Below are 15,519 nucleotides of genomic sequence, written 5' to 3' on the forward strand. Positions count from 1 at the left end.
TAAAATAGTATGTCTTATGTGACTTTTACCACAATAAAAAAACATTTTAAAGTAAAATAAAATTAAAAACAACAACAACAAAAACTGTGCCGTCCCCTAGCCACATGTGGTTATTTAAATCTACGTTAATGGGGACTTCCCTGGTGGTCCAGTGGTTAAGAATCACCCTGCCAATGCAGGGGACACGGGTTCGAGCCCTGGTCCGGGAAGATCCCACATGCCGCGGAGCAACTAAGCCCGTGCACCACAACTACTGAGCCTGTGCTCTAGAGACCGCGAGCCACAACTACTGAAGCCCGCATGAAGCGCACCCAGAGCCCGTGTTCCACAGCAAAGAGAAGCCACCACAACGAGAAGCCTGCACACTGCAACGAGAAGCCTGCACACCGCAACGAAGAGTAGCCCCCGCTCGCCGCAACTAGAGAAAGCCCGCACGCAGCAACGAAGCCCCAACGCAGCTAAACATAAATAAAAGAAATTAAAAAAAAATCTAAATTAATGGAAATTAATTAACATTAAAAATTCAGTTCCTTAGTCTCACTAGCACACTGCAAGTATTCAATCACCACATGAGGCTCATGGCTACCGTACTGACAATATACAGGTACAGAACATATCCATCATCACAAAAAGTTCTATTGACAATGCTGCTCTGAAAAAACAAAGTTTTAAGAAAATAGTACATTTCTGGGGATGGAAAATAATTCAACAAAGAGGAGGCATCCCTAGATACATTTAAAGAGGAAGACACAGCTTCTGAGTTCCCTTCTAGACTTCTACCTGCCTTTGATAATCTTGATCTTCTCTTCTTCCTCAAAAATACTGCCATCTAGTATAGAAGGGAGGGAGGGAGGGAGGGAGAAAACCATAGCCCAGGGGAGAAACAAACAAACAAAAAACCCCCAAAACCCTTGAAAGCAAAAAGTTTTTGTTTCCCCTTTCCTTCCTACTAAGGACATTTAAAAAGAAATAAGGTGGGAAGTGAGACATCCATAAAGAAATGAATCAGGTAGATTGTTCAAAGTGGTTCTTCTAGTAGATTCCTAAGCACATACCCAAGATATGAGAGGCTTTTCAAACTTCGCAGATCCCATTAGCAGCCTCCCAGGTTTGGTTTGCTGCCATGTTCTCAGTGCTTTATTGGACCTGAAGTGTTACTGTTGTTGTTTGAGTAGGAAATGATTCCCCACCGCCGGCAAATTTGTGATTATAAAATGTGTATTAAATTTTAGGTATAATTTTTAAGACCTGGTCTTGGAGTCAGGTTTGGCTTTGGGTAACAGAGCCCTGAAAATATAATGTAGTATATTTACTGAGCCTACTTATAAAAATTTGCCTCAATTAAAGATTAAGTAATCTTTTAGGACTACTCCTGTTACATAAAGTGAGGCACACCTGAAATTCTTTTATTTTATTTTATTTATTTATTATTTTTGGCTGCGTTGGGTCTTCGTTGCTGCATGCGGGCTTTCTCTAGTTGCAGTGAGCGGGGGCTATTCTTCATTGCAGCGCACAGGCTTCTATTTGCAGTGGCTTCTTGTTGCAGAGCACGGGCTCTAGGTGCGTGGGCTTCAGTAGTTGTAGCACACGGGCTTCAGTAGCTGTGGCTCATGGGCTCTAGAGTGCAGGCTCAGTAGTTGTGGTGCACGGGCTTAGCTGCTCCGCGGCATGTGGGATCTTCCCGGACCAGGGCTTGAACCCTTGTCCCCTGTATTGGCAGGCAGATCCTTAACCACTGCGCCACCAGGGAAGCCCCTGAAATTCTTAAGAGAAACTCAGGCAATCCTTTGATGGCTTGTTATTTACAAACCCTAGAGCCAAACTTAATCTAGAGTCCACATTGCAAATTTCCCCGTGAACAGATTGAGCATTCATTTTACCTACCTGTTTTGCTCAATAGCAAATGTTGACTTAAAATGAAATGTAAGTAGAAGGGTAGGAAGAATGGTGCCTTAAACATTCAGATCAATTTTTTAAAACTTTTTACTGTAAAAATAAAATACATAAAACCACATAAAACATGTTAATCCCATAGCCCTAATTTGTCCCTCCCCACTTCCCTCTTCCCTTTGGTAACCACAAGTTTGTTTTCTATATCTGGGAGCCTGTTTCTGTTTTGCATATACATTCATTTGTACCGTTTTTTAGATTCCACAGGAGTCTTTGATAGTTTCCTTGTTATCTGGTATCACAACGTTACAGGATCATCCTGTACATTTCCTGACCTAAAGATAGAATCAGCCATTTCTCTAAGAAACCCTAGTTTCTTTTAATGGGTAAAAATAGTAAGATTACAATCTGAGCTCCAAGGGTAATCACTGATACTGGGTTGGTCATTGTTTCTAGATCTTTTAGTGGATAAAAACACAGACACAGTCACACACACACACACACACACACACACACACACACACTCTCTCTCTCAAATACCTAAAGGAGCCAGGCAGGTAACAAATGAGTGAAGTGTGATTGAGATGAAGCATAGGGATTGCAGTAAACTGAAGAGGTAAACTAAAGGAGACAGACCTTCCAATTTCTCAAAAGAAGCCAGAAATATAAATTTTTAACATGAATTTAAAAAATATTGACAACTAATAAACACTTAGGTTACATAAACACATCTGTGGGACAGATGTGGTCCATGGGCTATGTGCACACTCAACCTGAAAAATTAAACCAGTATGTAGTTGTATCCCAGAAGTCACATTGTTGTTAACACATAAAAATATTTAGAGAAGTAAGAAAATTCTCAGATTGCTTCAGAAAAAGGCAAACTATAATAAGGAAGAGGAGAAATGTATAATTATCTCCCTCCCCCACCAACTCTCTAAAGTTGAGAGAAGCATTTTCTAAATAGAAACAATTTTCTTTCTAGGACATGGTGCAAAAATGAAAAAGTCAGTTATCAGAAAAAACTCTCGAAGAGAGTTGAAATCTAACAAAAGTTTTTATATCTAAACTCTTAGAATATCAGAACGAGACCCAGGAGATATATTTTACATGATTAGGCATACTAGAGGCAATAAAACTGGTTAAAAAGTTTATTGCAAATGCATGATCAACCCCTTACCCTCATTTTTACCTGTTCTAAAAAGAAAGGGGGACTTCCCTGGTGGTGCAGTGGTTAAGAATCCATCTTCCAATGCAGGGGACTCAGGTTCGATCCCTGGTGGGGCAACTTACCCCGTGTGCCACAACTAGAGAGTCCCCACGTCGCAACTACAGAGCCCACGTGCTCTGGAGCCCAAAAGCCACAACTAGAGAGAAGCCCGCGTGCTGCAACAAGAGCCTGTGCGCCACAACTGAGACCCGATGCAGCCAGAAATAAATAATAAAATAAATAAATAAAAAGAAAGGAAGGTAAGAGCATTGCCACCTCTGCTTTGGCCCCCTCCTGGAAGCAGAAGAGCTAACAAAACGTTGCTGGGGAAAGAAGGAGTAAGATGTGAAAATTCTAAATAAGGCCCCAAAGAAAGCCTGGGGAAGGGCCCAGTTGGCAAGAAAGACCTGGTTGGGTTTGGCTTCTTTAGTGCAAGCTAGTATCATGTGACCTGCTCCAAGCTCCAGAAATATAGAAATCACAGAATTAACTTTTTCAATTCAAAGACGAGAGGTCAGATTAGATTAAAGCAAAAACCATAAGAAGACTCACAAAGTTATTTCACCCAGGTTTCCGTTCTTTCAAAGAAAATAAGGACCTCAAGCCATCTAAGGAATCCCAAGCAAAAGGAAGGAGAGGACTAGAAACTCCCCTGACTGCATGAACCTCCCTCTGCCAGCTTCACAGCTTCAGCCTTGAGGTCCTGTGCACTTGGCATATCCTTCACTGTAGCCTCTTGGTCCTGTGCACTTTAGGGCTATTGTATTCTGCATGCTATCAGATCATAACATTTTAAGCTTCTCTCTAATTTGGAAACTAGGCTGTAAGCCAAGGTCAGAGGAAGAGTAAAGTTGGGGGAAGGGACCAGATGGGCTCAAACTACCATTCTCAGAAGTGACTCACCAGGGAGCCAGATGCAGCATCCCGCCTTTCATCATGAAGCCTTTCTGTGTCTCATGTAGGGAAGAGAAAAACAGCTTTGCCTTTGGCATTGATCAGACGTTAGCTTGTCTACCACCTGCCTTTTGTACCCTCTAGAAATAGTACCAGCAGAATGGAGGCAGATTTGTAGCGTCAAAGGGGTAAGTACAAACTAATGTTTACAGTTCCTTTGACTCTAGAAAATGAATTATTTTCTCTTCCCCCTACCACCCCACGTATCTCCCCGCTGGTAACCATGTCCTTTCTATGAACATTTGAATACTAATAACCATAACTAATATCTACTGAATTTGTATCATACTGTTCTAAATACTTGACACGTATTAACCCTTTGCAGTAGCTACTACTGCATTATCTCCATTTTACAGATGAGGAAACTGAGGCACAGAGAAGTTAAGTAATCACTTCCCAGGGTCACAGAGCTAAGCAGAATCCAAGCCAAGACAGCTTCAGGGCCTGTATTCTAATGTCTCTCCTTTTCATTGTAAAATTTTCAAACACACAGAAAAGTTGAAAAAATAATACAATAATCAACCATATGTCTGTCATCTAGATGAAACCATAACACATTGCCATATATGAACTTTTCTGTGTGTATGAATTTTCTATACATCATGACACTTCTCCCCCAAAGACTTCTGCATACAGCTCCTAAAAATAAGGACATACTCCTATATACCATAATACTATTATCACATCCAAGAAGTTAACAATTTCCTATCATCATCTAATATCTAATCTATCTTCAAAATATTCTGAGTACCCGGGCTTCCCTGGTGGCGCAGTGGTTGGGAGTCCGCCTGCTGATGCGGGGGGCGCGGGTTCATGCCCCGGTCCGGGAGGATCCCACGTGCTGTGGAGTGGCTGGGCCCGTGGGCCGTGGCCGCTGAGCCTGCGTGTCCGGAGCCTGAGCTCCGCAGCGGGAGGGGCTGCGGCGGTGAGAGGCCCGCGTACCGCAAAAAAAAAAAAAAAAAATTCTGAGTACCCCCGAACATCCTTTATAACTGTTTTTTCCAACCCAGAATCCAGTCAAGACTCACCCATTCCAGTCAGTTACTGTCTCTTTAATCTAGAACAGTCCCCTCACTTTTTCTTTTGTATGACATTGATTTTTTGAAGAGAAGCAGACCAGCTGTCTTATAGATTGTCCTATATTTTGGTTATTTATTTCCTAATAGTATCATTTAACTTGTTCTTCTGCTCTTGTACTTCCTAAAAACCAGAAGTCAGATCTAAAGGCTTAATGAAGGTTAACATTCTGGGTAAAAATACTTTGGAGCTGATGTTGTGTACTTTGCACTGCAGCACATCATGAAGCATATCATGTCAGGCCGTTCCACCGTAAGTGATGCTGAGCTAGATTACCTGGTTACAGTGGTGACTACCAGAGCACTCCTTTGTAAAGATTTACTTTTCCCGTTGCTATTAGCAAATAATTTAGAGGTGGGAGGGGGGTACTATTTTGGCACCATGCAAATGCAAATATTCTGTTCTCCAAAAATCTTTCATCTAATGACTTTAGCGTCCAATGATGATCTTTGCTAGATTTAATAATTTCACTGATGATTTACTATTCTATCCTTCCTTCTACAGTTATAAGCTGGAAATTTTCTGTAAAGATCTTTCCTTCATTAGCTAGGGAAGAATTATAGCTCCTTTGAAAAAGAAAGGGTATGGGACTTCCCTGGTGGCTCAGTGGTTAAGACTCAGCGCTCCCAATGCAGGGGGCCCAGGTTCGATCCCTGGCCAGGGAACTAGATCCCACATGCATGCCATCACTAAGAGTTCGCATGCCACAACTAACGAGCCCGTGTGCCACAACTAAGGAGCCCGCCTGCAGCAACTAAGACCCGGCACAACCAAATAAATAAATAAAATTTTAAAAATAAATAAATAAAAAAAAAGGGTAACTGCTTAGTTCTTTCCATTTAAGTATTGATTTTCAGAGCAAGAAATTAATAAAAATAGCCATATCTAATGATGGCATATGCATTTTTTCTCTCCTTGCCCCTTTTCTGAGCATCACTATGGACACACAGACTCTTATTTACTCGGTGTTTTACAATTACTTGCAGTAATTATTCTTTTGATGCTCAGAATATACTAAATTTAGCCAGTAGAAGCCCCTTTGGGCTGGTTCCATTGTTCTTTTGATATAGTACCATTAGTCTTTAAGACTACTTTGCTTTCCATCTTAAGATGTCCCAGTCAAGCCTGTGCACTTATGTACATTACATAACCTTTCCTAGAGGGATGTATATGCCTACAGAGGGCTCGGAAAACTCTGAGAAAAATACAACAGCAAGAGCAGACCTATCACTTCCTTGTGGTTATCAAATCCAATTCAATTTGGGGAATGAAAGGATTTTTAAGACTATCAGGTCTAGCTACCCATGCTGATGCTCAGAGCTTTGCTACAACTCCCCAATATGTGGCAATTCGGTATGTGGCCTAAACACTCTGACCCACAGGGAACTCACCTCACTTGAGGCACCCTATGCTATCCCAGGACCGCCTCATACTGGGCTCCTTATAGTTCCCACCCATTAGTTCTAGTTTCTCTCCTCGGAGCCTATGGGTCTCTGTGAGAAGCTCACACCTAAAGGTAATTTCCTCTTCTGTTCCCTTCCTCATATTTAAACAAGTGGGTTTATTTCCTGGATGTGACTGGATTGACTTTCCAAATACACTACCATGACTCACAAGGCCCTACTGCCTTTCAAGGCCACTTCATATACTTATATAAAAATATGTAAATATAGTATGGGCTGGGATTGAAATTTTTACATAAATGGGTCCTGAAGTTCATCTCACTCTTTCCAGTCTTGTTCACCACATATATACGGCTGCCAGCAAAGCCAATTCTACTCCCTAGAATTCTGCATCTAGTCCCTCATCTCTCCATTTTCCCTGACACTGGTCTGGGCCCCCGACCAAGCCCTCTGACTCGATCTAGTACAGTGGCCTAACCTTTCCCAACCTCAGCTCCCCCTCACTACACTCCATGACAAAGGCTGCTGCCAGAGCAGTCTTCCTGCAGCACTCCCAGCTCCATAACCTTCAATTGCTTTTTATCTGCAGAGTCTACCATAGTGTCTAGCATACTGGACTTGGGATGCTCAGTACATATTGGTAGAGGGAGGGACTGAATAAAGTGACTGGTTGAGCTGCTTGATTTCATGACTCAGTTGTGCTGTCCATTGTTGTCAGGAGGAAATTTCCTTGAGTTTTAAACAAAAGCTATTTTACTTAAGGTAGTATTTGGCTTAACAAACAGTTTAAAATTTTTTGGTCAGTTCATGTGTATGAGTAAACATATTTTTATAGTATGTATTTAATAAATAGTTGCACAAAAATTTGGTTGCATGCATTCTTCTTGGTGCTCAGACTTTCTAAAGAATTAACTGTAAATATGAAGCCAGAAAGAAAATACCAACAGCATATTGTTATGTGGGAAAATGTTTGCATTCAACAAGAATCTAAAAAGAAAATCAAAGTAAAATAACTTCACAGTATGATGGTACATCTATTAAATTAGCGATCATAAATTGAATTTGAAAAGCCAATGCTGGCGACCTGGGAGGAAGTGGTTCACTTCACTTCAGACACTGATGGTGGGCGGCACTGCAAATTGGCTCCCGCTTTCTGGTGAACACTCTGGTCTTGCCTCATAAGAACTATAAAACTTCTCACACCTTTGGATCCAATGATTCAGCTGGAGGAACACACCTTAAGGAAATAACTTAAAAACAAATGTCTATACTATTTGTATTAGTGACAACTAGGGCACATCTCAAATTCCCCAAATAGGAGAAAGATCAAGCTAAACATGTATCATTGTGTACATCAACATCAACACAAAGATACATGAAGTCACTTAAGATGACAAGTACATGGTCTATTTCAATAAATGGAGGTATACACTCAGTTTCAGCAACAGTGTTTATAATTAAGAACAAGGGTTCTGAAAGCAGACATTTCTTGGTTTGAATCCTGGCATTGCCCTCCATACGCTTTCAAGAAATGTTTCTCTTCTAAGAATGGATTTGGACCATCCAGGACCTGCAAGCAGTTACTTGCTCTTGAGGAGATGTGTGTATTCTTATTTGAGTAGAAAAGACATTAAGGTTAGAGAGCAGGCTCTTGCGTCAGACTACCCAAGCTCACCTCTTGGCAGTCACTTGCTGGCTGTGTGACCTCAGGCAAGTGACTAAACCGCCCTACATTCCAGTTGCAATTCATGTGTCTAATATGGCTAATACTAGATTATTATATGGCTAATAATATGACCTACCCCATAAAGTTCTTCTGAGGTTGAAATGAGAAGATGCCTATAGAGTGTTCAGCATAGTGACTGACATGTAGTATGTTCTCAGTAAATGTCAGCAGTTTGTATTCTTCAATTAAACTACTGATCACCCACTATGGTCCAAACATTGCAAGAGGTGCACCCACTACATTTCATCCATGCAAGAACCTTACGAGGTGAGTGTGGTTACACAAAATAGTTAAATGGGCTCAGAGAAAGATCTGTGAACATTAGGTAAAAAAAGGAGAATGCAAGATGGTTGGTAGATCCCGATTACAAACATGAAAATGAAACGCACTGACACATTTGCAATGATATGTATAATTAGAACGTAATGATCATTAGGTCCACTTTGTTTAAAGTTAGTCAAGTTTCTTTGTGTTTTCAAGTAGAAGCAAGCAAATGTGAACTGGGGACCCAGTCCTGTTGCCTTTATTGTGCCTTGCCCTTCTCTCCCCTAAGCAGGGAACAGGCCACATATTAAATGTCACCTGAGTGTTGGCTTCTGACCAGCAAGTGCTTACCTGGAGGAGATAGAGGAGTCCTGGGACAAACAAGGTGAGTGGGTAAAGAGACTGGTATGTTGCTAAGGCAAGAAAGATAGCACTGAGGAAGGCACTACCTGTAAAAAGAAATAAATATATGGAATAATCCAGCCACATCAATTAGGATTAGATTCAGCAACTCCCCAAAACAAGAAACTTTCCATAACTGCTCAAATACCTCAGATACCTGTCAAGTATCTCCTGGTGCATAAGATGCTAATAGCAAACTCACAGGAGTGGAAGGATCTTGGCTTGATTTCTGATGAAAGGAAACCAAGGAAGTCAAAACCACTTACCTTTAGCAACCTGAGATACCACAGGTATATTTCTTGTAAAATTTTCAGATCCAGAAAGATTTTACAAAACTTCAGCCCGAAGATGAATAAAGGAATCAAGTCTGTTAACATCCATGTCCTATTTAACTTACCAATTGATTAAGCCTACAATTATTGCTTATGTCATTCAGAGCTGTGAAACGTATGCTTTTGTTTGTTGCAACATCCCATCACTATTTTTATAACATCCCTTCCTTATGTACTCTCTTCAGGCCATATGTTTATTATTTTTTCAAATTAAAATGTATTAATTTTAATTAATAATGTCCCTATTCCCTACATAAAATGGACCACTGTAGAATTATTAAACATGATGTTATAATTTTCAATGACAAGGAAAGATGTTTATCATAATCTATTAATTGAAGATCATAAAAGAGATACATACTATAACCCCTTTTTAAAAAAATGAATAAATACATTTTTAGAAAAACTAAAAGGTGGGAATTCCCTGGCGGTCCAGTGGTTAAGACTCTGCTCTTTCACTGCTGAGGGCCCAGGTTCGATCCCTGGTCGGCGAACTCAGATTCCACAGATTCATGGTGCAGCCAAAAAAAAAACACCTAAACTAAAAGGCTAGGCCACAGATTTCAGTGTTTTTCTCTGGGTGGTTGGAATTATGGATGATTTTTCATTATTGTTTCTCTGTATTTGCTAAACTTCCTATAATAAACATGCTTTGTTTTTGTCATAAGAAAAAAACTGATATCTTGTCTCCCAAGGCAATAGAAATAAAAGCAAAAATAAACAAATGGGACCTAATCAAACTTAGAAGCTTTTGCACAGCAAAGGAAACCGTAAACAAAACAAAAAGACAACCCATGGACTGGGAGAAAATATTTGCAAACAATGTGACTGACAAGGGATTAATTTCCAAAATATATTGTACGAACAGCTCACACAACTCAATAACAAAAAAACAAACAACCCAATCAAAAAATGGGCAAAAGACCTAAACAGACATTTCTCCAAAGAAGACATACAGATGGCCAATAGGCACATGAAAAGATGCTCAACATTGCTAATTATTAGAGAAATGCAAATCAAAACTACAATAAGGTACCACCTCACACTGGTCAGAAGGGCCATCATTAAAGAGTCTACAAATAACAAATATTGGAGAGGGTGTGGAGAAAAGGGAAGCCTCTTACACTACTGGTGGGAATGTAAGTTGGTACAGCCACTAGAAAACCGTATGTAGGTTCCTTAAAAAACTAAAAAATAGAGTTGCTATATAATCCAGTAATCCCACTCTTGGGCATATATCTGGAGAAAACTGTAATTCAAAAAGATATATGCACCCCATGTTCATAGCAGCACTATTTACAATAGTGTTGCTATGTAATAGTGCTGCTATGTAATAGTGCCAAGACATGGAAACAACCTAAATGTCCACCAACAGATAAATGGATAAAGAAAATGTGGCATACATACACAATGGAATACTACTCAGCCATAAAAAAGAATGAAATAATGCCATTTGAAGCAACATGGATAGACTAAGAGATTATCATACTAAGTGAAGTGAGTCAGAAAGAGAAGGACAAATACCATATGATATCACTTATGTGTGGAATCTAAAATATGACACAACTCACAGACATAGAAAACAAACTTACGGTTACCAAAGGGGAAAGGGGGGTGGCAGAGGGATAAGTTAGGAGTTTGGGATTATCAGACACAAACTACTATACATAAAATGGATAAACAACAAGGTCCTACTGTATAGTACAGAGAACTATATTCAATATCATGTAGTAAACCATAATGGAAAAGAATATGAAAAAGGATATATACATATGTATAACTGAATCACTTTGCTCTACAGCAGAAACTAATACAACATTGTAAATCAACTACAATTAAAAAAAACTAGATGGATGTAAGAAAAAAATATTTTTTTAAAAAAACAAACAAGTAGCTATTCCCTTTCAGATGGTTTAAGACAACAGAGTACCCTAAAATCAAGGCTAGAGAAACCCAGTTTACAACAGAGATTTTAGAGTGGCCCAGAAATCAGTAGAGTTCAATTGATGGTCCAAGGCTGGTATCTATAATGATAATATTTCATCAAGTAACAGTGCTCATGGTCACTCTTATTAGTGTGGGGTCAACTTTTACTGAAAACAATAGACATCTTCTCAATAGTGTTCCATAAAAGAAGGAATTATTCACTCCACACAGTCCAGGGAATTTTACCCTCTCCCAACCCAGCTCCCGAGACAAACAGAAGCAGATGTTCCATAGGACTTTTCTGCCCACCAAAGTGGTGTATATACAGTGGTTTGACTTAACGATTTTTAGATTTGATGATGGTGCAAAAGCAATATGCATTCCGTAGAAACCATACTCCTAATTTTGAATTTTCATTTTTTTCCCCAAGCTAGCGGTATGCAGTACATATTCTCTCGTGATGCTGGGCAGCTGCAGCCGCAGCTTGCAGTGTGCCACTCGATCACGAGGTTAAACAACTGATACACTTACAACCATTCTGTACCCATATAACTATTCTGTTTTTCACTCTTAGTACAGATTCAATAAATTACACGAAATATTCAGCACTTTATTATAAAATAGGCTTTGTATTAGATGATTTTGCCCAACTGTAGGCTAATGTAAGTGTTCTGGGCACACTTAAGGTAGGCTAGGCTAAGCTAAGCTCTGATGTTCAGTAGGTGAGGTGTATTCAATGTAGTTCTAACTTAGGATATTTTCAACCTACAAGGGGTTTACTGGGACAGAACCCCATCATAAGTCAAGGAAGATCTGTACTTGAAACATCTAAGAGCCACCCTGGAAGAGGGAGGGTTACAAATGTGACTACTTCATAGAAAGGTAAGTGGAGAGAAAAGAACTTTGAGTCCCCCATCCCTCAAACCAAGGAAACTCACCAGCTAGAAACAATTCCTGGTTGAAAGAAAGTGGAAGGAAGGCAGAGAAAGGAGGAAGCTGGAAGTAAAAGACCAAGGACAGAACTCTATGGGATGGGCTATTTCATCACGTTGGTTAGTGTCAACATGATGTTCTGTATCCAGGGTACTTGTAACTATGACTGAGCAGGGACAGATCATGCCCAGTCAAGCTGTGCTAACAGCAGAGGTCCCCACACACCTCGAACCAGAACTAGGTCAACTCTGAGACAGGGAGATGGCAGTGGTGGGAAAGGTGCTATTCTGGAGCCCAACAGCTAGGGTGGACTCAGAATTCCTTGGCTGGGCCACAAAGTTGAACGATATTTTGGGGGAAACCAGCAAAGAGAGGGGAAAAGCTGGAAAGAACTTTTAAATTCAACACTGTTTTCTACAGAGATTGGTGGTGGTGGGAGTGAGAAGAGGCCCATGTGTCTGTTAACAGAGGAAGGATGATGTTCCAGTTCCATCCATTCTTACAAATGTGGTAGAAACAAACACAGGACTTTCACCTCTCTCTCCCCCAGGAGACACCAGGGAGTGAAATAAACACAGCCACTTCCTGCCCTAATTGCCTGAGATCAGTAATTACTTGTCTGGAGCAGCTAACCATTTACAAGGTCCAAGAGAGAAGAAACAGCTCCTAGCTAAAAAATTGACTTGTGAGTTTTAGAATACTTGCTCCCAAGATCAGGAAGAAGCAGGCTTCCTTCCTTGGATGAAATCATTAGGAAGGAAAAATCTGTTCCTTCTGCTAGTCTACCAGTAAGTGGCATCAGCATCTCCCCAGACACCTCAGCTATTCAACGCCCCTCCCACTCTCACACGCCTTCCACTAGTCACCATGCCCTGTTGACCCACCTCTGAAACATCCATCACTGCAGTTCTCACTCTCACCGTTTCTCACCAGGAGTTTTCAGCAGCCCCTTCCTTCTCCTCCTCAATGGTCTCCCCGCCTCCCTCCCATCCAGTCCATCCTCCACAGATGTGCTGGAAGGATCCTTCTAAAACACAGTTTAAACTACTTACTCTGACCTTGTGCAAAAGCAGCCAGACAACATGTAAACAAACATGCAAGCTGTATGTGAATAAAACTTTACTAAAAAAAAAAAAGACAGTTTAGATTGATTCAAGCCCCTCTTTAAAGACTTCTGAGGGTTCTATTTCATCTATCAGATTATGTCCAAACTCCAGCAGCAAACAAGACCCTTCACTATCTTGGTCTTATTTCTCCAGCTTCATCTCTCACCATCTCCTACACATCCTCTGTCCTCCAGCTACACTGGATCATTCCCCAATTTCTGAAAACATCATGCGTTTTCATTCCTCTGTGTCTGTTATCAGGCTATTCTTAGCTGTCCTTTCCTGCCCTCCTTCTAGTAGAGACCCATCCTTCAGTGACCAGTGAAATGTTATTTCCTCTAAGAGGCCTAAGCAGAGAAGCTAATAATAGATTATAGTTAACATTTATTGATCACTTACTAGGTGCCAGGCGCCTATCTTCTGTATGTGAAAGCTCTATAGGTGAAGAAACCAAGGCACAGAAACAGAAGGGCTAAGTAACGTATCACATTAAGTAATGGGATTACTGAGCTGATTCTAGTGCCCATTTTCTTAATTCATTCAATGCTCTCATTCAATACTGACACTGTCTTCTAATAATTTGCTAATGTTCCTCTCTCTCCCCATTTGTCTGTGAGTTTCTCAAAGGCAATAAACCTCTCAACTTAGAATCTCTAGCACCTACCACAGTGCCTGGCACACATGATGAATGAATGAATGAATATCATTCAGTGATACACGTGAAATCCTTTTTAAAAATCCAAGTAGGAAACCAATGTTCTTTTTTTAAAAATTGAGATATAACTGACACATAACATTATATAAGTTTCAGGTGTACACATAATGATTTGCTATGTGTACATCTTGTGAAACGATCACCATCATAACTCTGGTTGAAACCAATGTTCTTGAGGAAGGAAAACTTATGAAGTATAAAACACAGAGTACTTTGTGACAACCTAGACAGGTGGGATAGGGAGGGCAGGAGGGAGGCTCAAGAGGGAGGGGATATGGGGATATATGTATACATATAGCTGATTCACTTTGTTGTACAGCAGAAACTAACACAACATTTTAAAGCAATTATACTCCAATAAAGATATTTTTTAAAATAATTGAAACAAAAAACACAGAGTAATGAAACATGGGAAAAGCACAAGATAAATCTGACTCTTGAATAAAACAGAGCCTGCAGCATAGCAGCTGAGGACTTGTGGTAGGGAGCCAGCACAGAGAATGTGGAGTAAACTATCGGATGGCTGAGGCCTCTGGTCTGGGGGCAGAAAAGTGGTGCTGCAACAGTCAGGAGCCTGGTGTGTGGGATGCTGGGGCAGGTGTGGATGGGGCACATGTACAGTCTGAGCAAAAGTGAGGGGGAGGATGGAGGCACACAAGAGACTCAGACAGGGCTGACACGTTTTTTTAAAAAAACTAGAAGAGGCAAGAAGAATGGGTTAGGAAGGCAGGAGGAGGCTATGTGCTTGGGGCAGGGTCAGGGAAGAAAAAAGTAAAAGGTGTCTTCAGATATTTTAGATGAACCATGCAACACGCCAACATTTCTGGAGTGTCTGCCCTATGCCAAGCCGTGCTGGGTGCGGGAGACTGGTGACTCAGACAGTCTCTGTCCTCAGGGAGCTCCCAGTAAACAATGACAAAATATGGGAGGAAAGTACAAAGGAAGTATTTGGAGCGCATCAGGGGAAGCTGACAACTGAGTTTTGAACAATGAGTAGATGAGGCCGGCAGTCCAAGGGAAGAGCATGTGCACAGGCAGGAAGGCGACGGAAAGAATGGTGTGCTAGGGGTGGAGGGGCAGAGACTATAATTAGCTCAACATGGCAAAAACAGAGTTGGAAGGAGTGACTGGAAGAGGGTGAAAAAGGGGCTTTTGTGGATGTTGGTAACATCCCTGTTTCTTAATGTGAGTGTTGGTTACTCATCATTTTGTGAAAATTCATTGAATTGTACACTAATGATTTGTGCACTTTTCTGTTTGTGTTATACTTCAACAAAAAAGTTATAATCTAAAAAGTCTCAGCAAGCAGGTAGGTAGGGGTCACATCGGGGAAGGCTTAGCTTGCACAGTCAATCAAACACATGTCTACAAGCCTAGACATGACAACTCAAATAATGTCTGAAGTGGCAGCCTCATTTGGGCAAGAGCTAGGGCATCCTGCTCATCTAACCAGGAGGAACTATACCAAGAAGACTGTGAATTTTACCAAAAAAAGATATAATCTACCATTTATCTGCTAGAATGGCCCAGATACCCAGTCACTAGATTTCCTGTACAAGCTCTAGTCTTTGGCCTTATCAT

The 15,519-nt window shown here is 40.7% G+C and overlaps 1 protein-coding gene across 9 annotated transcripts in view; it reads right to left on the reverse strand.

Annotated features, from left to right (window-relative positions):
• The window catches only part of PIGU (phosphatidylinositol glycan anchor biosynthesis class U), a 125,279-nt gene that overhangs the window by 58,845 nt on the left and 50,915 nt on the right, over window positions 1-15,519 (reverse strand). For all 9 annotated transcript variants that reach the window (XM_067707880.1, XM_067707876.1, XM_067707872.1 and 6 more), the window contains one exon: window positions 8,876-8,973. In XM_067707880.1, the coding sequence (XP_067563981.1) occupies window positions 8,876-8,973 (98 nt within the window). The remainder of the gene's footprint in view (window positions 1-8,875; window positions 8,974-15,519) is intronic.

The sequence above is a fragment of the Pseudorca crassidens genome, chromosome 15 (genome assembly GCF_039906515.1).
Source record: "Pseudorca crassidens isolate mPseCra1 chromosome 15, mPseCra1.hap1, whole genome shotgun sequence".
NCBI lineage: Eukaryota > Metazoa > Chordata > Mammalia > Artiodactyla > Delphinidae > Pseudorca > Pseudorca crassidens.